The 27388-nt window shown below is 39.9% G+C and overlaps 1 protein-coding gene and 1 long non-coding RNA gene across 11 annotated transcripts in view; one reads left to right on the top strand and one right to left on the bottom strand.

Annotated features, from left to right (window-relative positions):
* LOC127052181 (uncharacterized) overlaps positions 1 to 8415 on the top strand; it is a 30538-nt gene extending 22123 nt beyond the window's left edge. The window contains exon 3 of the long non-coding RNA XR_007774691.1: positions 8335 to 8415. This is a non-coding gene — a long non-coding RNA (uncharacterized LOC127052181). The remainder of the gene's footprint in view (positions 1 to 8334) is intronic.
* NAV2 (neuron navigator 2) overlaps positions 1 to 27388 on the bottom strand; it is a 356425-nt gene that overhangs the window by 227365 nt on the left and 101672 nt on the right. For all 10 annotated transcript variants that reach the window (XM_050955210.1, XM_050955208.1, XM_050955206.1 and 7 more), the window contains exons 2-3: positions 13388 to 13505; positions 3513 to 3565 (exon numbers count right to left, since the gene is read on the bottom strand). In XM_050955210.1, coding sequence (XP_050811167.1) covers positions 3513 to 3565; positions 13388 to 13505 — 171 coding nt within the window. The remainder of the gene's footprint in view (positions 1 to 3512; positions 3566 to 13387; positions 13506 to 27388) is intronic.

Consider the following 27388-nt stretch of genomic DNA (forward strand, 5'->3'; position numbering starts at 1 on the left):
GCCCTACACATGGACTTCACTGAGGTTTGGGACTAGTGTTAGCATCCATAGGAACCAGATGGTAGGATCAAGGCCTCAGCTATTCAGAGTAAGGAGCTTTATCTCTGTTTTCGCTTTAGTGCCATGGAGATGGAAGGCCCTAGATAAATATGAAGATAATTTCAGATATCGCTGTGTACTGAAGTTTGCAAATGCTGATTTTTAAAAAAAAATGTAGACCACTGTACATGAGATATGCTCACATATATAGAGTAGAATCTGTATAAAGACATCACTGTGTCACAGAAGAACTTCATTCTATCAGCAGTCATTAAAACCAGAACTGCTATTTATACATCACAATTTACTGAAACATCCTGTGCCTTTCATTCTACTTTACTCTAAAGGAAGTTTCACTATGTCTATATTCACAAGATGGTAAGCATCACTGAATACTCAGCATCTGTTCTCTAAGGAACCAGCATTAACTACAGTAACTTCCTATAAGTACAACAGATGGTACTACGGTATTGCAAACTCTGCAGAGTGGCAGATATTGAGTCTTTAATGTCAGCTGCTGGACAGTGAAAAAATGGATCAATATAAGATAAGAAAACGGTTGCCAAGCTTCTGTAATGCAATAATATTAAGAGAAAGGCATCCCTTGATGTGCTTCATTGGCCCATGTTTGTTTGCAGTAGTTTTTTCTATAACATGCACACAAACAGGAAATGGATTTTTTTCTTTCATTCTTCAAGAATGAAGCTATTTTCTGACATGTCTCATTCTATGCAGAAAAACTACAATTGTAGGGATGGTCTCTGAATTTTTTTGGACCACTCTATACCGCTATATGCTTAGTTTGCCATACATTGTCTTCATGTCATCTGGAACTAATCACTGTCAATTATAGGCCTTTGTTGTTCTATTTAAACAAATATACATTACATAAATACATATGATCCAGAAAAATTAGTTCTTACATAGTGGACAGTTATGAAAAGGCATTTAATAGTACGTATAAAGTAGTACAGTTTCATAATAAGCTGTGCTGTATTTCTATTTGAGAGGCAAAGATGTCATCTGCCTTTTCCACCTATTGAACTTTAACATCCAATTGTTAGAAGCTGTAATGTAGTTATACACAGCTGTGACTGAACAGTTAGGTAAAAAACTAGGGTGAGACTGTGTGTCCTGGTGTGAGTGAGAGGGCTGGAAGGACACAAGGAACTTTCTCCATCGTGATGCCACCTGCACAAGGGCCAGGCACAATAATCCCTGTGCTTTGGGGAAGGCAGGAACTGTTCCCTTTTAGTGTCATCAGAGGTGGAAATTACCCAAATGGCACGAGTTGAGATGAAGCCATGGCCTCCCCCGATCAAGTGCATCAAGGGATGTAGACTGCACCATCCAAATTAACAGTGTCGATCTCAGAGAAAAGTTGTGCCCACTGACCCAATGCAAATGATTGCAAACATTACCCCCTCTGGTTTACAATGTATTATATTCTTAGAGCACAAACACTAATAAACACTGGCCTTTAGTGTTCAGTCATGGATAACCATGTGGATATGCACATCAATGCAAGGAACAGCCATGATGATCTTGCGTTTCCATTAGTAAAGAACCGGAGTGTCCAGCACTGACTACAGTGCTAAGCATCCTAAACTGAGTGGGACAGGTTAGATATCCTTGCCCCAAGCCATCCTTCTGCACGCACCAGGAGCGCAGGGTCAGTACCTTGGAGCAGGAAGTGAAGGGAGAATACCCCCTTTTAGTATGTTACACAGCTGCTGCTCTAGCACGCATGCTGACAGCCATTATGCCCAAACCTGGCTTCTGAAACAACCCTTGGTGTCGGCTTTGGCTGCAAACACCAGAAGAGATACTTTAGTTCTTAGAGAAAAAGTGAGTTAATCTAACTTTCAGTTACAATGTAATGTTTTGGGTTTTTTAATGTATTTTGGTATTGCTTGTAGCTCATGAATGAAATTCAGTTCTTACAATACACTTGTGAAACATTAAATTACAGTGATCTTGAAAGTTTCCTCAATTATTTATAATCTAGACAGCTGCTGTGGCTACAGTAAGAATAGCAGCCAATATCTACCAAGGAGTAAAAGTAGCAAAGATAAATCTGTAAAGATGTTTTTCTTTTTAAGGAGTGGTTGCTCTGTGGATATAAAGAGGATAACCTCAAAGATGGGGGGAAATGGAATAGTAAAACACAAAACAGTTTCAGGCTCTGGGATGGAAAACTGCTGCCAAACTTTTAACCCTTCAACTGATTCCATCATCAGACATATACAAATTGAACACACAGTGAAAAAATTTAAGAACTAAAACCACACATAAAATATGGTAGAGAAGTTATACTAAAATAATCCTAAATTCAGTATCCAGCTGTAATTTGTACATATTTAGATTTAATGTCATCACATGGATTCTGTAAAAAAATACAGAAGAACAAAGGCCCCTGTTTAAAATATATTAAATAATTTCCTCCATACAGTACATTTTAAATCATCTTATTACCGCTAATATTCTCAAATATCTTGTCTAGAATATTAACTGCACTAATAGCAAACATATTCTTCATGTACTGTATACTTTGAGTTCTGCTACTGTATCTTTTGGTGCTTGGTTTCAAAGATTAAATACAAATCAGATAAGTAAGAACATTTTACAGATAAAAACCCACCACTGAATCAAAAAAGACAATGCACATTTAAAATTTTTCATTTGCAAATTCCTTTCTATTTTGGCATAACCACCGTTAATATATGAAAAAATTCTGTCTTGTGGGAAGGACCTAAAACATCAAGATGATCTTAATAGAGTCTTAGCCCTCGTCCAGACTAACCCGCGGCATCGGCGGGTTAAAATCGATTGCTCGGGGATCGATATATCGCGTCTAGTCTGGACGCGGTGTATCGATCCCCGAGCGCGCTTACATCGATTCCGGAACTCCATCAATCCGAACGGAGTTCCGGAATCGACGCGGAGAGCCGCGGACATCGATGGCGCCCCGTCCAGACTGGTGAGTATCTCGATTTTAGAAATTCGACTTCAGCTACGTTATTCCCGTAGCTGAAGTTGCGTATCTAAAATCGATTTTAATTCCTAGTCTGGACGTGGCCTAAGAGATTGTAGTCCATTAGCCTTAAAATTCTTCATTTTATTTGGAGCAACCTTGATAAAAAAAACAGTTGCACATCTATTTTCCTGCTTCTCCAAAAACTGTTATGAAATAAAAGCACAGTATTTACTTTAAATAAGAATATACAAAAACAGAGTGTCACAAAAACATTAAAATATCACAGAAAGAAAAGTTATGTACCGTGTGCTAAAAGATTCAGACCCAATCCTTCTTTTGACTTCAATAGGATGAGAAATGGATCATTAGTTCTAACAGTCCAGATTTCCCCTTTTACTACATTGGTGCAAGCATTTCACAATACTCAGTTAAATTGACTGTCACACTTTATTAGGAATCGAGTAACACACATATGCACGGCTGCTTTGCCACTTACCATTTGAGATCTATTCTTTGGACAGCCATTGATGTCTTCAATCTTTTCATTTGCTGAAAAACAAATATAAAAAGTAATGCAAAAAGTGCAGTGAGGACACTTGTACTAGTTATTTCCAGAGCATTTGTTGCTAGCTAAATCAAGTGGCCTAAGATTGTAGTTGTCCAATCAAAGCAAATGTGTGAAACATTGAGACCCGTGCAGTGGCTGAATTTTTCTCATGGGTCATTCCTCCAGAGACAGCTGGAGCAAGGTCATCATCATTTCAAAAGGAGACAACTGGGCTGACATTTCTTAAAGTGAGAGGTAACTCCTTATACAACCAAATGCTTAAAAACTGGGCACTGCACTGCATCACTGGTGCACGTGTGGGTGCACACACACCACATGTCTGTAGATGGATGTCCACAGGGATCATTAATTTCATAAAGTATGTGTATATCATAGATTTGATGATCAGAAGGGACCACTGTGGTCATCTAATCTGATGTAATGACATCTACCTAATAAAGCAACAGTTAATTCTGGAAGTCTGGAAGTCCAACAGCTGTGGCTGAATTAGAGTATATATTTTAGAAAAACATTCAATAGTGATTTTAAATGTCCATTAATGGGGAATCCACCACAACACCTGGTATGTTGTTCCAGTGGTTAATTACCTTCACTGTTAAAAAATTACACCTTACTTCTAGTTTGAAGTTGTCAAGCTTCATGTTCTAGCCATTGGATCTTGTTATACCTTTGCCTGCTAGACTGAAGAGCCCTCTATCATCAAAATTCTATTCCCCACCTAGGTGCTGACTGTGATCAAGTCAGCCCTTAACCTTCTCGTTGATAAACTAATAGACTGAGCTCCTGGCATCTACCACTATAAGGCACATTCTCCAATCCTTTAATCATTCTCATGGCACTTTTCTGACCTTCTCCAATTTAGGAATAACCTTTTTGAAGTGTGGACACCAGAAATGGACACAGTATTCCTGTAGCAGTTGCACCAATGCCAAATACAAAGATAATATATATTTCCTTTGTTCCTATTCCATATTCTTCTATTTATACATCAAGGAGCACATTAGCTCTTTAGGCCTTTGTCATCCTGCAAGCTCATGTTCAGCTAATTATCCACCATGACCCCCCCGCACAAGTCTTTTTCAAAATCACTGCTTCCCAGGATATAATCCCCCATCCTGTAAGTTTTGCTGCATTCTTTTCTCCTAGATTTACATCTTTACCATATTGAAATGCAAGTTATTTCCTTGTGCCCAGTTTACTCAGTGATTCAGATCACTGTGTATCAGGGACCTGTCCTCTTTATTGACCACTCCCTCACTCCTTTGGTCATCTGAAAATTTTGTCAGTGATGATTTTGTTTCTTCCAAGACAAGTGTTAAGCAGCATAGGGCCAAGAATCAATCTGTGCCAAAATCCCACTAGAACCATACCCACTTGATGATGATTCCCCATTTACAATTATATTTTGAGACTTGCCAGTTTTTAATCCATTTAATGTGTGCCATGTGAATTTTGTATCATTCTAGTTTCTTAATCAAAATGTTATGTGGTACCAAGTCAAATGCCTTACCAAAGTCTATTGTATCGACATTATTACCGTTATCAACCAAATTTATGTCATAAAAATGATATCGAGTTAGTTCAATGAGACCTGTTTTCCATAAACCCATGTTATTAACATTAATGATATTACCCTTTTAAAATTATTTAACGATAGAGTCCAGTATCAGCTGTTCCATTATTCTGTTTGGTATTGACCTCTGATTGACAGGCCTATAATTACCCAGGTAATCCTCTTTATATTTTTGCAAATTTTGTACATGAGCTTTCTCACAGTCCTCTGGAACTTCCCCAGTGTTCCAAGATTTATTGAAAAAGTAATGTAAGCAGTACTCAGCCAGCTCTTTTAAAACTCTTGGATGCAAATTATTCAGATCCACGGATTTGATGATGTCTAACTTTAGAATCTACCGTTAACATCCTCCTGAATTACTGTTGGAATGGAAAGTATTTCATCATCATCTATCCATATATCAACTGTAGAGTTTTTGGTTTTTTGTTTCCTCCAAACACAGAATGGAAATATTTACTGATGACTGTAGTAGGAAGAAAGCCTGAGACATAAGCCCTTGTATTGCAGAAATACACATTCCTGAAGAAGTGCTAAGCACAGAGTACTCAAACAAACACATTCTGATATCAAGTGGTACCAGAACATCCCGATATCAAGGATGGTACAAAAACATTCCCCCAGGATAACAAAAACACACTGACCCCTCCTAAAAGATAAGGTCAGAATGACAGTATGTAACTTGCTTATATCAGGGAATAAAAATGTATCTCAGAGGGAGTATCTTTGGCCAACCTAGGGGGCAGTGGAAAGTCCCACCATTGACTGAGCTGTTTCCATTGTCACGGGCATACATGTCTTAATAGCTCGTGGAGTCTGCCAGGTGCTATTACTGTGCTTCTTCAACAATAAACCTGGCTGAATGCCTTCGTACCTTAACGGATCTTGTGGTCATTGGGCAGTTCGCTCAAAGTCTGCTCTGCCAACTGTCTGTGTAGAGCTGGGACAGCACACAGGGAAAACATACATACGCAGCCAAACATCTGACCACAGTGACTTCAGCATTTTTGCATTATTATTGACAATTCTACCATTTAGATCAATATCATTGCTAGAACTCCTTTCGTTCCCAATATTCTTAAAATACTCCTCCTTATTGTCCTTTACTCTGCTGGCCAACGACGTCTCCTAGTGTTCTTTTGCTTCCCTTATCAATTTTCTATAATTTCTAGTTTCTAATTTATATTCATTGCTATCAATGTCCCCTTTTTCCAATTTGTTATAGATTGTTGTGTTTTTAAAAATATTTTTATAGCTTCATTCACTTATCCTCTAAACCAGGCAGGTTTTTTAACCAGTGTAGCTTTCTCCCAGTTGTGACCCTGTGCTTTCTTTGGGCATCTAAGAAAATGTTATTAAATAGTTCTTAATTTGATTCACATTTTTCTGTTTACATTCTCTCTTAGCTCATTTGTCTCATAATTCTCTTCTGCTTTTTGAATTTGCCACCTTTAAAGCACGGGGGTATATATTGCTGATTTGGTATCATGGGACAGGTATCAATACATTATAAACTAGAAGAAAGAATTGGTGTTGGTGGTCACATATCTTCTGTGAGGAAGTCTTTGGGCTACAGAAAAAAAAACTGATTCGGCTCAGGGCTTTCCCATAAACAGGGTCCTGTGTACTCTGTAGCAGAATGGGACCATATGCCCTACCAACAACCCCTACACTAGGTGGCAGCAACTTTTATAATCCACAACAACATTAATATATTCCATTCCTCTCTATCCACAAGCGCACACAACTATAGATCATAGTTGAAAATACTCACTGCCCCAAAATTTGTCAATGGATATTTTCAAGAATAGTTCTTCCACCACCACCATTCTCTCCTGCTCCACTCCCTGGCCTCCACTCCCATAGTATGGTCCACACTACCCAGTGGCTCCAGGTGGCTAGAGATAGCAGATGGAAGAAATGTGAGAGGGGCATACTGGCAGCTTGCTCAGCAGTACTTGCAGTGGCCTTTGGTTGCAGCCTGGCTGAACTTCAACCCCTTTCTTTCTGCTTGCCTAGAAACCAGTTGAATATGGCTCTCTGCAGACTCATGCAGATGACACTGCATCTCTTACACAATTCACAATGTTGAGTTTCTCTCTGCAACCATAAGAGCTTGAAACAATTTCAGATTCTGGAGCACAGTTCTCAGCAGGAAGTAAACCCCTTTGCAATTCTGCAACATTGGTCTTTCCTGTTAACCCTTATTTACTGCAACCCCATCAAGCTTTGATTATCTTCCTAGGCTCTTCCCTGCACAGAATGGGTCTCTGTATCATTAGCCTGGCCTAAAACGATTCTAAAACTAACATTGTACACTATGGGCTTATAGCAGTACAGCTCCAAGGCTGGAGAGATATTTCCCCATTTTCCCCACGGCACTTTACCCATGCAAAGTCAGATTACTCTGGTTTTATGAGAGTGAAATGAATTTCAGCCTGAGATTTTTAAATGTTTCCAACTTCTGCCACTTGATGCACACACTGAGGATGTTTGATGACTTCTCTCTTGCCCTTTATTAAGTTAGACATAGCAAAAGCAGCCTAACTCAGTGATAAAAGTAGTATGAAGAGAAATAGTCATTTTTTCATAGATAGAATCTGAATCAAAGGAGAGAAAAGGAAACCTAAAGGAATGTTTGGTTTTATTTCTTCTGTGGCACATGCATTATAATACTGTGAAACAGGTTATTAGAGTCAAAAGTATATGGAAACATGAGGGGGAAAGAGAGTCTCTTCCACAATGTGTTGTAAAATGTTCTTTAAATCTGCTGGTCAGGCAGCTGCTGGTATCCCAGATATAGATATGCATTCCCCACAAAAATAAAAATCCTCAACAAATGGCACTCGATACACTACATGAAAAGTTATGACAGGAATGATTCTAAACTGCCTTGGATAAGGACCATGCAGAGCAGAACATGGGGTGGATACATAGAACCTTTTATACAAAAAGTAACTCAACACACTGTACAATGAGTTAAGTTCTTTGTTACAAACAGCTTTGTTACAAAGCTATTAAGAATTAATCAATGCCTCAGCCACATCTTTGGACCTTACAATAATTTTTCCCGAGTAAAAAGGAAGTTGGCCAATACAATTCATAAAGTGCTAAAACGTTTATTTGGACAGCTATCCAGACCCAAGCAGAAGAAATCTTTGCCTAATGTCTCATCCACAGGATAAATTGTGATCCTGGCATGTCCTGACTGTATATGAGTCCAGATGCAGATTTGGAACATAAACCCACAACCTTCTGGCCCAAAGGTGAGAGTAATAAAGGCTTTTCTACACATGAAAGTTATTCTGGAATAAAAGAGGTTGTATATTTAAAGCGGACAACCATTCCAGATTAACGCTTTGTTTGGACACTCTTATTTTGGAACAAGAGAGTTTTTTTCTAGTTTAATTTGACATACTTCCAGGTGAAAATTCCTGAATAGTCATTCCTAATCCCAGGAACAGACAAGCCCTTAGTAAGCAACAGTGTTAACTGAGAAATCAGTAATGTGACGGAGGCAGCAGTTTGGCAAAATAGGACATTACTGTCCATTATTTATGAAGATTACCATGCCTGGAAAATAGTACTGCAATTGCTGTCAGTCAAGAAAACTAAGATACTAGGAACTCTGTGCTATTAAATAAATGGCTTTCTAAAAGTAGACTGAGTGTCTGATGCTGCTCCTATTAAAGTCAATGACAACAATGACAATTGACTTCAATGGGAGCAGACCCTGAATACTTCGATCTCTATAGAAGATGGAGAGAGTGTACTACAAAACGTACAAAGTGGAAGTATATTATAGGAAATACTGATGCCAAGCCAATAAGGGTAAGTGGTAAGTGTAGCACTTACTTTTGCCAACTGAAGTGCTCCACTTAGTGAGTATGGTAGTAGAAATCTGTCATCTTAACACAGACTTTCAATAATGGAAACAAAAGAGATATTTGTAAGCAGTGCAGGACAGTGCGAGGATATAACACAGAATCTTTCAAGGTAGCTATGGTTTAGCAAACAACTTAACCCTTTCCAGTACCCAAATTAAAGGACTTTATTTCTGTTCTATCAATCCCTACATTTGTAACTTCTGAAATATCATTAGATTCTTCTTAAAAATGCTGGATTTGATAAACAGAAGAAATTGGCAGTTCCCATAAATACAGCCTCAGATGAAAATCCACAGGAAAACTCTTTTCCCCTTGGAGCTTTTCCCAGGTGTGTAGTGTAGTGTTAAGAGTCTCTTGAAGCTCCTCCCCTATCACAGGTAAATCATAATTACCCTGTAACACCTAAATTGATCCATTTTTAAATAGTTCAATGGTTGTTGTATCTAATTTTTAAAAAATGGTTGGCCAAGAGTTGAGGAGGAGAAAGCTCATTTTGGTTATGTTGGCAGCTCCACTGATCTCTCAGTAAAAACTTCAGTCAAAACAAAAGCCAAAAGTTTGATTGACAGTTCAGTTTTTTAAGTTCAGTGACTCAGGTGTGATTCTTTGCCATTTAGACTTGATATCACTTTGTATTTGTGTGTGTATAGACATGCATTCAGTGTGTTGGTTTATTCACAATGTCAAAATCATCTGCGTCAATGTACATCTTAACTCTGTGCTCCCACACCAGTGTTAACACTACAGTATATATTTCACCTTTCAGATTACCAGTACCGTTAGTTGGCCAAGTGAAGAAAGGCCTAGCACTCTATGCGGTGGCATTTCACTGTTTGTAAGTCCTGCCCCCTTAAGACACATTCTCTGACCCAAAAAGTTTACAATCTGACATCCAGGTTCTGCAAACAGTAACACATTGGAACAGTCCCATTGACTGCAGAGGGATTATGTATATACATGAAGTTGCACAGATGTGCAAGCTTTGAACCAAAATAACCTAGCATTTTGTCAATAAAGTTCCCAGTTGACTTGAGAATATTATGACAAACTGTCACTGTGCAACACACAAAATAATTTCAGTACAGTATTGCTAGTTGTTAAATCTGAAGATTATAACTCTATGCTCTTAGGTGTCAAATTTATCCCTACCAGGTTTCAAATACTTTTAGAATTGTCCATTGTTTCAAAATATGGATGCCAAGTTACAATAAAAAGTGAATGAAAGTTACCAAGTTATAAATTCCTAAATCAGATTTCTTTTCTTTCCAGAAATATACATCTGGTTTTGAGTGACAGGAATGTACACAGAAGAGGGAGTGTTGGACCCTGTAAACCTCTATAATAATTCACTCTGATGGCTCTGATGTGTGGTGACAGTTAACTGTCTCCAGGGTGTTCACCATGCAAAAAGATAATCTCACTAATAGGATGTTTCTTGGAATGTAGTGGGGACAAATTCTTGTTTCAGATGGTGGAGGAAGTAACTGTGGGGCAGATATTTTAGTTTGATTCTGACTAATGGGGGAAGACAGGGAGAATTGGTAGTGAATCTGAAGGTTGAAGGCTATTTGGATGAAAGTGATCATGAAATGATAGATTTCACAACTCTAAGGAAAGGAAGGAGTGAGAGGAGCAAAAAAAGGATAGTAGACTTCAAAAAAGAAGACTTTAACCAACTCAGAGAACTGTAGGAAAAGGTGCCACAGGAAGAGAATCTAAACCTGTTAAGGAGAGCTGGTAGTTTAGCAAACTCTCTCAACAAGAAGAATACACAGTTCAGATTTTATAAGGTCTTAAAAGGCACTTCTGCACTTTTCGCTTCCTTATGAAGTTTAACAAAAGCTTCAAATTTTTTTTAGGATTTGTTCTGCTTGTTCTTCCTTCGAAATATCAGACATGTCAAGCTTGTTTTTTCTCTAGTTTTGCTGGAGGATTCATTGCAGATCATGAGCTTTCTAAGCCCTTACCCAAAAGGGCAGAGGTGTAATATCCTTAACGATGACAGCTTCTCTCAGCTGTCCTATTTAGGTATTTGAGCTAAACTGATGTTAACAAAAAACAAAGAGTTTGAAGCAGAATAAAAATTACATCCCTTCTTAATTAATCAGGTTTAACTGCATGACATCTCTGATGGCATAAACCTACCAGTTCTCTAATCATCTACAGGATCTCCTAGGGCAAAAAAGGGAAGACAAGACCTGCATTTCTAATGTTTAAAACAAAAAGGCAGAAAAGAGAATCCAGAAGAGAACAGAAAACCTTTCAAAAGCTCTTCTTCATTCTTCATAAAAAGGCACAAACATATTTCCCTTTGAAGATCACCATTAGCACTGAAGTCTTGAATACAAAACTCATGCAGTGACCAAAAGGAATGTTCATAATCAACAAATTCACTTGAAAAGGTTTAGTTAACCTGGGATAATCTCTAAATACACCACCAATGCCCACAAAAGAACAGAGATGTTTCTGTGGTACTGCTGCTTTGTCATACCCCCCACCCCCACCCCACACACACAACAGAGAGCACTGCATGCAGAAGGGAAAAAGAAATTACCATTCAGAAGCTTTCATGGTACAAATCATTATTTATGAGGACAGGTCATGGTTTTATAGCTGCAGCTGAAGCTGTTTGCATGTGTGGAAGTTACCACTTCTAATGTGACAATGAGATGCAGCTTGCCTAGGGCCAGTGCATAAGGGATGCAAATGAATATTTTCCTTTCAGTGCCAATTTGGGGGATTAAAGTGGAATTTGTGTGTTTAAACATGGATTTTCTTTTGTTTGGAAAAAATTATGAAAAAGAAAATCCTTCACCTTAGGTATTAACCTTTCACAGCTGTGTCTTAAAATGCTAAATCCAAACACTAAAACAGCAATGAGAAAAAGCAAAAAAAATGCAAAGATGAATTAAATCAAACATTTTAGTAAACAATAAATCTTCTGAATATTTTTCACAGGACATATTTTGAAACATATGGGAGCATTCACAAGTAGGTACACAGAAATATGCATACAAGTATTTGATATAGGTAGGTACACTGTTTTTGGTAGTGTTCTTATATGCATGTTTCTACTCAAGGATTTTGTGCAGCATTGTTACATATATGTAACTGTATGTACGTAGGGACAGATTTAAAAAAAAAAAAGCACAAAAGGCAGCTAGGTGCCCAACTCCCACTGAAAGTCAACTGGAGAAGGGTACCTTCCTCCACCTTATGCCTCTGAAAATCTCCCCATTACAATATTTGTGTTGGTATACACAGTTACATAGATATTGGATGGAGTTTTGTTATACACAGGTACACAAGTAATTCATGTGAAATTTTTATACATATGTAGTTACATGGATAGTTTTCAGAGGGCTATACTCAGACAGCAATGAATACGTTGTTTGTTCAGTATGTACGGGCCGGATCTTCATCTGGTAAAAATCAATTTAGCTCAGCTGGAGTCACTAAAAACTATGGCAATTTATGTTAGCTGAATATCTGACCCATACATTCATAAACTTAACTCAGGGCTCTAATTCTTTTGCACAGCATTTGTAACAGAAATAACTATACCAGCTTTGGTGTCTCGTTACTTCACTACTGTCTTCACTTGCATCTTGTCTGTCAGTCTTGTTGTCAATAAAAGTCATTCTAACTCCTATTAATGGGCTTCCTGATGCTGTCATTCTCCATAGCTCCATCCATGTGTTTTGTGATGGCCTAAATACCGGATGGATGAGTCTCTAAAGGAACTAATGAAGAACCTGGAACAGGGAGAATGTGGAGCCCTGCACAGGGCCCAACCTGAACCTTCAACTCCCACTGGCATCTTTAGCGCCTGGGGCCATCCTGACAACAAATGAGCTTCCTTATTTCAAAACAGATTGTTATGGGTTTCTTTTCTTCCCTATACTAATCACGTCCTTCCCTAATCCTAAGTGCACACTGGGATTTTTCAGATGCAACCAGAAGTGGCAGATTTAATATAACACATCATTGTCTTGGTGAATTATTTCCAGACCAGTCTAAAAAAGGTAACAGGAACAAAGATAACAAAAAGATAACAAGCAAGGTCACAAGTCACCCAACAGAAAAAAATCTCATCAGCTGCTTTTTCCCTTCAGCTGTCCTGGGTGATAATGCTGTGTCAGGAGAGCTTATCAAGATCATCAAATATTTTTCCACAATCCCTTAACATAAAGCTTTATCAAATTAATTATCAAAGCCTGTGAGGCAGAATTATCATCTTAATTCCATATGGTTTCTATTTCTTTTCCCCATATTTATGTGAAAAAACAAGCTGTGGCTCTGACAAAATAGGCGTGTACGTGGCACAAAAGGAGAAACTGACTTACCTACAACCTGGATGATTTCAGCCAGTAAGACTCCATCAGTCACATCTTGCTGTAGGTCCTTGATCAATCGTTTGTGACCAGATTTTGCGAGATAATGATTAGCCCAATCCGTGTAAATCTATTAGGAGAAAAAGAAATATATAAAAACTAAATTTTAGATATTTGATCAAACTTAAAAATGAGAATCCCATCTTAGTTCATGCACAACCACCTCTCACATTTTCAGACCTTGGACAGAAGATCCCTGCTTGTGAATTGTTTGAAAAAATTTAGCACCATTACAGTTCAAGGTATTTGCAGATCAAGTATACCGCAGGCTATGGGGTATGGCTTTTTCCTATTGAGAAATCTGACATCAGAGCTCAGGAAAAAACTATAGCAGTGGTTCTCAAGCTTTTGTACTGGTAACCCCTTTTACATAGCAAGCTTCTGAGTGTGACCCCCCCCCCTTATAAATTTAAAAAAAAAAAGATTTAATACCATTATAAATGCTGGAGGCAAAGCAGAGTTTGGGGTGCAAGCTGACAGCTTGTGACCCCTTAGTTTGAGAACCTCTGAACTATAACATAACATGCTATGGCATCAATGGAGTATCAGACATGGAACTACATGTTTTGCAGCACTGACAAGGTTATGGAATTGGTTTCTATTTTCAAACTCCGCATTTTGTGTTTTCCCGCTGCCATTCCTTTTCTGTTATTGAGAAACCTTAAAGACTCATTTCTAAGGAAAATTTCTATGGTGTGATTTTCAGGATGAAGTTCCTTTTAAATGTTAACTAATAAGTTCTGATGCATGAGATCTAACTGCTCTAATAAGTCCTAGTGCATGGGATTTACTAGGTCCGTTAAATTGATTTTAAATTCCCTTACAGGTTTGTAATTAGTTACGTCCTTTAAAATAAATCTCTATCTGAAATCCAAGCTAATATTAATCAAGCAATTAAACAACAAGACTTTAAATATATTTTTATTTATGGGCCAAGTTTTGTTAGACTATATCACTTTTAACAATAGTAAATACAGCATTCAGGATACATAACTTATTTGTCAAACACATAACCTTTTCAGAGTGCATTATCAAAAAGAAGAAAAATCTATTAAGGAACTTCCATTGATGAGACCAATATTGTTCCCTGTTTCCATATAGGACAAAATTAAAGAGAAAAGCACCATCTATGATCTATCTCAACTCAAAACGAATAAAGCCAAAAAATCTAGACAGCTGAACTTTGTCCTTTGTTGCTGTTTTTTTTTTCCCTTTTACAAGTCAACCTTAAATTCCAGCTTTACTCTCCAGGGTATCCAGCCTATTAAAAGACACAATCATCCTATTTCAGTGAATGTGTATAGTATCAAAAATGAAAGAGCTCCAAAACCCGCTAGTTTAACACATCCGTGCCATACATATATTCTGTGAGAGATTTTATCTCCTGCTTTATCTCCTCAGCAGTAGTCAAAGAATTTAGCCAATGCCTAGAGTTTTGTAAAGGAGGCCCATTATTCTTTCACAGTTCTTTGGAGCATGAGGAGTCCAGACAACTTGTCGAACCAACTCCTGTACCAGATGAGAAGTAGTCGTCACCACATTTCTCTTTTGAACCTGTTGGTTTTGAAGTCCCTGAAAATGCTACGATGAAATGTTGATATCTCAAAATGAACCCTGAGGACTCCTGGGTAAAGTAAATGAATTTATGAACTCACAAAAGACTACAGTCAGGTAACATCTGAAAAAGTAAACTAGGGCATGTGCCTGACCACCAAAACCAAATGACTCTCAGGGCATATCTACACTACCATATGTCACAAAAATTTAGGTTGCTCAGGGGTTTTGAAAAAACACACCCGCGTGACATACGTTTCACAGGCTGTGTGCACAACGCTATGTCGGCTGGAGAGCTTCTCCTTCTGACATAGCTACAGCGGCCGTCGGCAAAGAGCACCTACACGAAAGATCTTACAGCAGCACAGCAGACAGCAAGTGTGAAAAATCGGGATGGTGTTGGGGGGGTAATAGGAGCCTATTAAGAAAAAGACCTAAAAATCAGGACTGTCCCCATAAAATCGGGACATCTGGTCACCCCAAAAACATGGCCTAAATGACAGTAATGCTAAACAAAGGCAGAGCTTTTAGAGATTTGTGTGGAGCCAGAATCTACTCACTTATGCCAGTTTTACACAAATAAAAGTGAGAATCAGGATTATTACTTCTATATTTGGAGATTGGCAGGGCAGAAATGCTGATTTCTACCTGCTTTTAAAACAAAGATGGTCTTTCACGTAAATTTAAGGACGATCAAAGACACAACAAACAGATAATATCAAGCTTGCATTATATCGAACTTGCTCTGATCCACCAGAGTGCGCAGCCCTGCCCCCCCGGAGCATTGCTTTACTGCGTTACATCCGAATTTGTGTTATATCGGGTCAGATTATATCAGGGTACAGGTGTACATAGCTGCTAGAGTCACGGCCAGGTAATCTGAGACATCTGTATTAATGTTGTACAATTGGGTATCTCTTTATAGTAGAATTCAATTTAATTTCAGAATCTTCATAAACAAACCACAGTTTACAATGTTCATCCCCACTATTAATTTGGTTCCTTCTTCCTGAAACACTGTACTAATGATTGGCATTGGTAGCTCAGGAAGTATTCATTCACAGAGAGAGAACCGTACCAGCTGTTACTATACTACATTAAAACAGGGTCAAAAGGGAACCAGACCTCTGAAAAGTCTGTTTGTTCTCATTCCAAACAAGGAAATACGAGAGACTTTTTTTTTCTTCTTTTTTTTTTTTAAAGGAGTCGTGTTAAAAAATAACTGTAAAGGCCCCATTTCTATTTTAAGATCAGTTCTTTCTTTAGAATAACAGTATTCAAACACTTTTTGGGACACATTCTGGTCCTTACATGCTAATGCTAGTGGTGTATGGGTTTGGGCCCTGTGAGAATCACAAGTTCACTGAGTGCAAAGAAATCAGGAAAATATCCCCAATTCATGATTTTTTTCAAATTTCTTATAAAAAAGTAAAATGTGTATAGTAAAGTATTTCATACAAAATAATCACCTTAGCAAAGTGTACAGTTCAGCTGCTTCATACCTGTATGTGCTATCCTTCTGCACGTGCAGCATAAGAGTGCTGTGTGCATGCAGAAAAAGAGTGTTGTGTGAACGTGCAGCACAGAGTGCTGTTGATCCCTAAACACAATCTATCTTGGAAACAAACTGCAATAAGGTTGCCAACTTTCTGCTTGCACAAAACCAAACGCCCTCGCCCTGACCTTTCCCCTCCTCTGAGGCTCCGCCCCCACTCACTCCATCCTCACCCCCTGTCGCTCGCTCATTTTCACCAGGCTGACTCAGGTGGTTGGGGTATGGCAGGGGGTGAGGGCTCCAGCTTGGGGTGTGGGCTCCGGGATGGGGCCAGAAATGAAGAGTTCAGGGTGTAGGAGGGGGCTCCAGGCTGAGGCAGTGGGTTGGGATGCAGGAGGGGGTGAAGGCTCCAGCTGGAGGTGCAGACTCTCAGCAGTTTGGGGTGCAAGTGGCAGCTCCGACTGAGGGGGTGGAGTTGAGGGGTTTGGAGTACAGAACGGGACTCAGGGTTGAGGCAGGGAGGTGGTGTGCGGGGTGTGTGTGAAGGCTCTGGTGGGGGGTGTGGGCTCTGGGGTTAGTCTGGGGATTAGGGGTTTGGGGTGTAGGAGGGAGCTCCGGGCTGGGACCGAGGGGTTCGGTGGGCAGTAGGAAGATCAGAGCTGTTGGGGCGTGGTGGGAATAAGGGCTCTGGGGTGCAGGAGAGGGCTCTGGGATGAGAACGAGGGGTTCAGGGCTGGGGCAGATAGTTGAGGTGTGGGGGCAGGGGTGCAGGCTCTGGGCAGCACTTAAGAGGCTCCCGGAAGCAGTGGCATTTCCCTTCTCCAGCTCCTTTGCAGAGGTGTGGCCAGGAGGCTCTGCGCGCTGCTCCGTCTGCAGGCTCTGCCACCGCAGCTCCCATTGCCCATAGTTCCCGGCCAATGGGAGCTGGGGTGGTGGTGCCTGCAGGCGAGAGCAGCGCACGCCACATAGCCTCCTTCCCTCCCAGGAGCCGAACTTGCTGACCACTTTCAGGGTGCAGCACAGAGCCAGGACAGACAGGCAGCCTACCTTAGCCCCATAGACCGAGAGCTGCCAAAGGTAATCCCACATCCAAACCCCAGCACTGAGCCCCATCCCCAAAACTGGAATCCCCTCTTGTAGCCAAAACCCATCATCCCTGGCCCCAGCCCAGAGCCTGTACCCCCTCCTGCAACCCAATCACAAGCCCTGAGCCCTCCCAAACCCGGAGCCCCCTCCGGCACCCCAGAGCCTGCACCTCCAGCCCAGAGCCCTCACTCCCCCTACACTCCAACCATTGCCCCAGCCCAGACCCCCTCCCACACCCTGAACCCCTCACCTCCTCCTGCACCCCCAACCCCCTGCCTCACCCTCACCTCCCCCTGCACTCTAAACTCCTCATTCTGGTCCCACGCTGGAGCCCTCACCCCCTCCCCACCCCTATACCCCAGCCCAATGAAAGTGAGTGAGGATAGGGGAGAGTGAGTCACCAAAGGAGAGGGAATTTAGTGAGCGGGGGAGGATGTCTCGGGAAAGGGGCAGGGCTAGGGTGTTCAGTTTTGTGCAATTAGAAAGTTGGCAACCCTAAATCAGCTGAAACGTGAACAGTTACCTAAAGCTGCCACATGGAGAAGCAGATTACGTAATTGGTGAAGCAGTCAGGTTACCTCCTTGGTCACTGACAAATTGACTGATGCCAAGATCAGTATGTTTAACAGATTTTATTTGTTTAGAAAGACCTAAATGGTGACAATGCATCCGACTTGGAAATGAAAGCTGTCCTCCCTGATACAATTTTCTTACAGGCTGATAATTACAACACTACTGCACATGGCACTACTGTAAAGTATTTGAATACCTTTGGGTGGATATTGATAACATCAGTGCATTTATTTTTTAACTCAAAAGCTTACAACCAAGTGTTTAAGAGATTACTGGCTAACAGTTCAGTTCACCTGCAGTTCTCGCATAGTTTTGCTATTGACGTCTGGAGGACCAATTGGTGAGGCAAACCCACAGCCAAACCAGGGGCTGCTCACTCAATAGATGCTCCTCCAACAGAGCTGTGCAGAGGCACCAATAAGCTACTAACTTACTCTTCCCACAGAGCCTGCAGTGACTCAGCCTTCAAGCACACGGCAGCCCCCTATCCAGGAGCAGAGGTTAGGTCAGATGACCCTCCAGCTCAGGTATTTCCCCAACTCTGCAGGGCCACAGATCAGTCTGTGCAACAGCACTACCCATCCTGGAACCTTTCTGCTGCCTCACAGTATCAAATTCTCGAAACTACCAGCCTGCTCTTGATCCTGTTCCTGCCCCAGCCTTGCCAGAGACTGTTCTCGTCTTGTCCTTGCCTTACCCTGTTACTGACCCGCTCCATGTTGCCTCTACTTCCTGACCCTCTCTGGACCCTTGGACTCTGACCACATGGCTTTGACCCCTGCTGAAACCACTATGCTTGAATACCAGGCGCCAACACTTGACAATTTCCCAGATATTGACAAGCTAACAGCAACAGTCAAAAAGTTTTTTAAACATTGTGCAAGCAGAAAATAGCATTTTAAAGAGTATCTGCAAATCATAGTCCAGGCTGTGGGATCAAATCTTTATGTGAAATTGCCCTCTTAGGTGAGATGGGGAAGCTGGTATGCTGCTCTTGAATACCATGCATACTTCATTACTTTTTACTCATGTTTTGTGGAGGAGGAAATGAAAAATTACACCAAACACAGGAGTTGAAACATCTGTTGGACAATTCAGAAATTTTACAGCTCAACTTAATCTCGAGGTATGACAAAGAGTTTGTTAATTTAATCAAATTGTTTGAAAGACATGAGATTTGTGTTCATCAAGCTTAAAATAAAAAACAAATAAAGTTGTCTTAATTAACATTTATCAAGCATATAAATGTGAGTAACACAGCAGGGATTCAAAATCAATCTATTAAAACTTTTATTGAAATTGCAGATAAGTTTTCAAACTATTATCTCCCTGATACGAATGAAAGAAAACCCAGTTTCACTGAGCCAGCACTCTGGTTCCTTGAAGCGGTACGGTGTTTGATCCCATTCAAGCGTGTACATTAAACTTGGATGCCTTCCCACTGGATTCCAAACCTCATTTCAATGAGAGCTGGAAAACTGAATTAGAAGGCTACTGGTTTTATGCAAAGGAATGCAGCAGTGACCTTTCACTAACCACTTTACGAAAGTTTTCAGAACCACGCTTCCCCAACATTGCAAAACTGGCCAAGTGATATCTGTCTGTTGTCCCTGACTCTATGGATGCCAAGCATGGTGTTTTGGCATATGGGCGATCCTTACTGTGCAGACACAACCCAGGAAAGAGGAACAAGTAAACCAACTAATGATACTTCAGCTTCAATTAAAAACTATAAACAGAAATAGCTGAACATTTGGTGGACTACATATGTTTGTGTTTACTAACGATTTTAGTTGTAAAATTGATTAAATTTAATTGTGAAATTAATTCTGTGCATATTCCTTGAAAATGATTTAGTTCTAAAATTAATTTCATGCATAGTCTTTGAAACTGAATACTCTCTTTACCCTGTTGTGAATTTTCTTTTTAAAAAATTGTGATTTACACAGGGCCCTATGTATGAGCCCAGGGGAAAATTCCTATGTGCTGGAGGAACTGCACAGGTCCAGTGTATACAGCCCTACACTGCCCTCCCTCACAGCCTCTGGTGTAAGGGGGTGCCGGGGGGAGGAGGGGTGACCACCATAGTGTTCATGTCTATGATTATGGGCTATGGAGCATCCCATTGACAGCAACAGGGAAGCTGCTGTAAGTTAGAGCTAGTATAATAGGATTCTGCCAGGCCCCAGTATAGGCAAAACATGGTCATGTGCAAATGGGGTTCATAGCCACCTTTACTTCCCCTCCTGCTGGGTAATGGCTCTCAGGAGGTGAAGGGTAGAATATACATATAGTGGATTGGATTCTCATCTTTTATCAATGTAAATTACTGAAGTTACTAGAATTCTACTGGTATAAAACCAGTGTAAAGTGAGAGCAGAATCAGGTCTACTAACTTCAGAAGTACCTTCAGAATCAAACAGCAGGTACAAGGCTTATGTCTTCCTTCTCCATGAGAATCCAAAATCAACCCCCAAGCCTAACACTAAATGTTCCTTCTTCCCTGCCTGATGAATCCTGAAAAGAGAGTAAGGACAACCAAGACTCCCTGTTGCAGTTGCCAATGTGATGTCAATGCAGAAGGGTAAGGTGCAGCTATTTTGATTAGAACTGGCACTGCCTGAAGAGTAACTACCAGTCTCATTAAAAATATTTACACTTCTTACTATTTTTCTCGTGGAATAAAACAACACTTGCTTATTTTTATTTTCAGGTGTCAAGTTTCTGCAAAACAATGTTGATTGTGTTGACCACAACACTCATAAACTGAAATATATTTCATGGCTTTCCCTCATTTGTCCTCCACTTCCACCTTTACAAGTTACATTAAATGAGATGTGCATTTCCTATTAGGCCAGCATTATTGTGAACTTTGAAAGAAAAAACAGGTTGAAACATCTCAGTGAAAAACATCTGAGTGAAATAAATTCTGCCTACTGACTATATGAGTGACTTTGCTGTTGGAAAAAAAAATAAACCAAAAAAAATAAACCAGAAACTGTATTTCCTAGATGCCTACAGAGGAAAACATTTTAACAGTGTGATGGGGTGTGCATTCCACACAGACCCTGAGCAGGGTAATATGAGTCAGAAGGTGCCAATTCACCTTATCCATCTGGAGGGGAACCAAGGTTGGATAAGACCTAATGGCAGATGAAGCCCAACTGGGAAAGGATCTGGGATAAGATTTTACTCCTTCTCATAACACAAGGACTAAGGGCCACCAAATGAAATTAATAGGCAGCAGGTTTAAAACAAACTAAAGGAAGTATTTTTTCACACAACGCACAGTCAACCTGTCAAACTCCTTGCCAGAGGATGTTGTGAAGGCCAAGACTATAACAGGGTTCAAAAGAGTAATAGATAAATTCATGGAGGATAGGTCCACCAATGGCTATTAGTCAGGATAGACAGGGATGGCATCCCTAGCCTCTGTTTGCCAGAAACTGGGAATGGGTGACAGGGGATGGATCACTTGATGATTACCTGTTCTGTTCATTCCCTCTGGGGGACCTGGCACTGGCCATTTCCAGAGGACAGGATACTGGGCTAGATGGTTCTTTGGTCTAACCCAGTATGGCTGTTTTATGTTCTTATAAACCAGGAAGTGAGAGCTGGAAAAGGCTGCAGGAAGGAGGTCTGCAGTTACTCCTCAGAGGGAAAGGGAGTTGACTAGGGACAAGGAGAGGATCCTGGGCAAAATCTGGCAGCGAGCCTGGGAGGTGAGATGACAGGAAGCCAGGCATTTTTCTATCCAAAGTTCATCAAAATGGCCAAGTTCCTGCAGAACACTGAGATTTCTATGGATCAGCATTTTCTGACCAGCTCTAATTCTGTGGTCTATTCTCCCCTGGATGTCTGCAGGGAGGGAGTGGGGAGCATTGAAATGTGAGTGACAAGAGAATAGTATCTTTACCTGCTACTTCATGCTATGCACAAATCAGGAATGGAGCATACAGAGGAAACTCATTAGCTTATGCTTACTGCATCCCATGTTTTCATTGAACTTAGTGGGCCTGATTCACCATGCCAGTGAGAGAGAAAATCAGGAAACAAAGAAAATGGAGGAGGAGCAGGTTCTGTTAGTACCGTTTTCACATAGTTTCCACTTGCTGCTACAACACACTGGCTAGTACAAAGGCACAGCTGTGTCAAACACCACATTATACTTTATCATCTCTGAAGACAGTTCATTAAACAGTCACCTCTAAAATCACATCATCATATGCAATGAGGATCCCACATGTTCAATATTCCCTTCCAGGGATGGGCAAAAAAGGGAAACACACCAAACACCATATGCATCAGTCAATAGAGCACTTTTCCTTAACCGGCCTTTCTACTTTCTTATAATCTACATACTTGATTCATTTTACTGTATGTTAAGCTAACCCATTCAGCAAGAGTATTCCAGAGAAAAAAAGATGACAAGATATACAAGAGAGGAGGGGGAAACACTGCAGGTTAGAAAGGATAAAACATTGTCTGAAAAGAATGGATATAAACACTCTTGCTTTGAGTTATAAACCAACCACCAAGTGATAGAGGTTGTTATTAAGATGGAGTTGGATGAAACCTCACTGATAGCCCCCTTCCTTCAGGATAAATTTAAAAAAGCTGAACCAACAAGACCCATCACTCAAAACACAGACCATTTGCAAGGCCAGTCAGAAGCTGAGCTATGTGGGTGAACTTGTTTCACTAGGGGGTTGAATACCCCTACTTGGTACTGTTTGCTGGAAGTGGGCGGTGTTTGTGGGCAGAAGTAGCCAGACAGAGCAAGAAGCAGCCAGAAACAAAAAAGAGAAGACAGCAGGAAAGCCAAGGAGATGGAAGAGAAGTACGGCCAATGTGGCCCTGAGGAAAAACTTTTGGGCAAAGTACTGGTTGGAAACCGAGCCAGTGCTAGCCCACTGGGGGCCCTAAGCAGAAATATTTTGGTTCCTCCCCTCCCCAATACTAAAACAGGCAAGTTCTGATAATCAAAAGAAAAGGGCGAGCAACCTGAACTGCTCTGTGACCTAAGCAATTGCTTAGGCTGCTATACCTAGCACCAGTGCTGGTTGGAAAGGCAAGCTGGGAACTCTGAAATATGGAAACTGCTTCCTGTTTGATTCCTACTGTGTTCATGGAAACATTTTGTGTACATTCTTTGTAAATGGAAACACATCAAAGTACCACCTGACTCCATCATTAACACTTCTTCCTAACATATATAACCTGCAAGACCCCAAATATGTTTTAGCTGCTCAGGTCAAAATGGAAAATGTGATACCTATCCCTTATGGGCAGGTTATTCCCTAACTGTCCACTGAGAAGTGTCTTGTACCATTATCATAAGTATCTGGTGCTTGCCACTGTCAGAGACATGATGCTGGACTAGATGGGCTATTAGTCTGATTTAATATGAATATTCCTATATAATCCCCTCCATCTATTCCTTACCCTCATATCTTTAAAAAATCCTTAAAGACTTGCTCTGATAAACTTATTTTCCCTCTCACACTTAGTATGCCAATAAATCTTCACTTCTACTCTACTCGCTCCAAAAGAATCTCTGATAGCTAAACCTCTTTACAAAACAACACTGTACAACAAAGCTGAATAACTATACAGCAAACAAAGCAAAGCAAACAGATTAAACAAAGCAATTCATGCAGATACATAATGTGAATGCATACCTGAGTAGGTGAATAATCAGGAGATTAAAATAGGCACAGTATGGAGAATTCACATGCATAACTGAATGAGAATAGAGATACGCAACACAATGGAACCTGATTGTTAACATTCCCACTGTCTGACATACACAGAATATTCTTTTCTATTTTATTATTAAAAATGGAAAAATAATAATACAAAATCAAACCTATGGTGTTCTTGGACCGTCATTTAAGATTCAGCAAAAACTAGACTGGACAAAGCATTAAATAATACTCAAACAGTAATAACCCTATATCAATAAATGGTTTAACAGGTCATTTTCATCTTTCCCCACTATGATTTTCATATCTTTAATTGCACCCCACAATAAGATATACAAAACTGGCCTCCTGTCATGTCATGTTTACATCTCTCGGGGGCTCTCATTTTTTCATGCCTGGGAAAGAAGCATATTATGCAAAAGAAGTAAACAACTGCTCTTCTGTATACTGAAATCCATTTTTATGATTGCTGGTAGAATTACAAACAATGCTGCTTTACCTTTTATTTAAAATTTAATTTCAAAGAAAAACAAACCATCAATAATGCACGCCAGTGGGGCAGGAATGCTTGGAAGAGGCATTTAAATCAGAGGAGTATTGTTTTAGTCAACCAGCTGAACTAATAAAACTTCTTGTGAAAAATACAGATCTACTTATAAAAAAAAAAAATCTAACTGAACCACCCATTTGCCACAACAAAAGATATTCCATTATATGCAGACCTCCTGCAATTCTTTTTGTTTTTTTTATTTTTAACTGGAGGGAGTATAGAGATCTGTGCTTTTTAGGACTCTTGTGAATGCAACATTACCAAAGTCATTGATCATTTGTAACAATTCCTCACCCTACATTCACTGCTTGTTCTCATACATACATTAGACTCATTGAGTAAACCTCCCAGAGTACATTTAAAAGTTGCTTGTTGCCAGTCTTTGTACCCTATTATGCAAACATGATTCCTAATGCTTCTTTTCCTTTTCCCATAAACAAGCAGAAAACCTGTACAATGGTTGCTAATTTCGAGATGCATGAAAAATATTTTAAACCACACAATGGTTTCAAATGTTCAAAAATAGTCAAATAACTGGGAAAAACAGCAATAAAAGAGCTAGGAATACACTGCTAAGAAAACTTCCATAAACATATGGTCAAATTTGTAAGTGAATTAATTGTTCATATACATTTGTTAATTCAGTTCTGGTATAAATGTTTGCAGAAAGCAAATCTGATGTGTGGATATTTGCAGTGAAACTACTTTCACACTCATCCAATTAGAAAACAGAAATGCCATATGACTCATCTGTCCAGTTACAACTAATGAACAAAGCATAAAAGGCAAATATTAAATACCCACAGAGATCTAGTCAGGAACACTATATAGAGGGTTTTTTTTAATTGCAAACTAATTACCTTACTACTTCAAAACCAAATACATCTCAGAAAACCACAATCTGACCAGGGCTATTCATCAAGGAATTAAAATAATAAAAAGGTTAAATTCATCAGATAAGTGATTTGTTGTGAATTGTACATTCAATTCTAAGCAGGTAATTCGTTTCCCTTCAGTCCCCACAATAAATCAAAAAGTTACTGGATAATGACGCACTGCTTTTTTATGTAAATCAGTATGTTCTTGTAGTGTGCATACTATAAACAACGTTGTGGACAGTTTCCTTATTAAAAAAACATATAGCAGTGAGCAAGCACTGCATCCCAGGCATGCCTTTGTGCCTGAGATCAGTCAGGTGCAGCATCCTGCTTTTGCCAGGGGATGGATTCAGAGGCATAGTAGTTCCCGCCACCCCATCATCTCTTACTTCTATGGTCCTAGGATTCCATATATATGGAAACAAAGCAAAGACCATTGTGAATGGCATCTTTTCTTTTCTTTCAGCCCACTGGGTTTGAATTAGGCGTGTGTCAGATAAACATTGACTTTGGAAATATTCAACCTGTTGCGGTTCATAGCCAAAATACCATGCGTAAGATGAACAAGGTTTTGAGAAATAACCTTCTAAAGTCAACAAATACATGACGTCTGTCAAGAGATAGGATCAAAGAATTAATAAGTAATTGTACTTTTTAAAATTGGAAGTTCTTCTTCTTTTCTTTAATTAATTGTGTGGAAAATATGCCAGGAACCTCTAGGTTTCACAATCCTTTCCAAAATGACCGTTCTTGTGAAACTCCTTGACTGTCATACCCGTAAACATTAGTTTACCTCCTTTTGGCAACCCTATAATAATGAATTGACTGTTTGACTGAACGTATCCTTTGCTGTCTACACAATATGGGGAAGATTATGTAAACTGAAAGTTCCCCAGCACCCTAACACACTTACCCCCATCATTTCATGATTTTCTCTCTCGTGTTTTATCAGCCTAAGATAAACACATTCATAAGAACTTGCTCTAGCATTAAACAAGCTGCAGAGAATCTCTATGGATAAAAAAGGAATCCTCAAAGAACAAGAAATCTTTATGTCCAGCTAGGAGACCTACTGGGCTGTTCTGTTTCATGAGGTCAGAAGATAACTTCATACATGTAGATGCAAATGACACCTCTTCCTACCCTTGAAGAATGTGGGTATTACTTCTGAGGCGTTACTCAAAACACTTACATCATGTCCACATGTTGAATCCTGTCACAAGCAGGCTGGTCATTTCAAGCAGCGTTGAGGCCAGGGATCAGGTGATAGTCTGAAGGTGACCTGGTCCTCAGAAAAATGGCCAACAAGCACCTTGGTGAGAAAGAGACCTACAAGCAGGTTTACCTTACTCTCGGTCAGGGGAAAAACCTGGTTTATCTGTTTGCTTTGTGATGGATTGCTGTGGCTTTGATAAATGAACCCATCCCTGAAGAACAGGACTGAAACTCTGCTGCTACTGAGAGCTTTCTTTGGTGAACTGGCCAGTGAGTTAGACACTGGTTGACAGTTCCACTCTACTGGACTAACTAGTAAAAATACATGTTTATTTATAAGCCTTATCCTGGTAAAGACCTGAGAGAGAGAATTTCAAAAAACAAACAGAGTATATTTTGAAAATAGCAGGATGGGCCTTCTCTATATTGCCATCACATTGATGCCATATATAACTGCAGCATGTCATTCCTAACCCGGCAACAATCAAATGCTTTGGAAGCTATAAAATCAACTCTTGGGGAAAGGATTCACATTGCTCTCAGCTGATTCCTTCTGGATACTACTTAGAACAGCAATGTTAAGCTCCATAAAGAGATGTGTTTCACTCTTCTTGGAGCCAGAAGGAGGGCAGCAATGATGAATTGCTAGAGCAGTTGCACACATGTGGCATGGAGAGGAGCAAATGGGTATATCCTGGAAGATGCAGTCTGACCCCTTTTAATGATGGAAGAACCAACAGCAAGAACTTGGTTTGGAATGTTTTGCTTAGATTTTCCACTTGAGATCAAATACATTTGACGTGACCGTTTTTAGTTAGCTTTAAAACCACTTAATTTGAATACAATAGTCTAAAGCCAGTGTCCCAGTTTCACTTTGTTAGTGTGCCATTTGAGAAG

Source organism: Gopherus flavomarginatus, chromosome 5, assembly GCF_025201925.1.
Source record: "Gopherus flavomarginatus isolate rGopFla2 chromosome 5, rGopFla2.mat.asm, whole genome shotgun sequence".
Taxonomy (NCBI): Eukaryota; Metazoa; Chordata; order Testudines; family Testudinidae; genus Gopherus; species Gopherus flavomarginatus.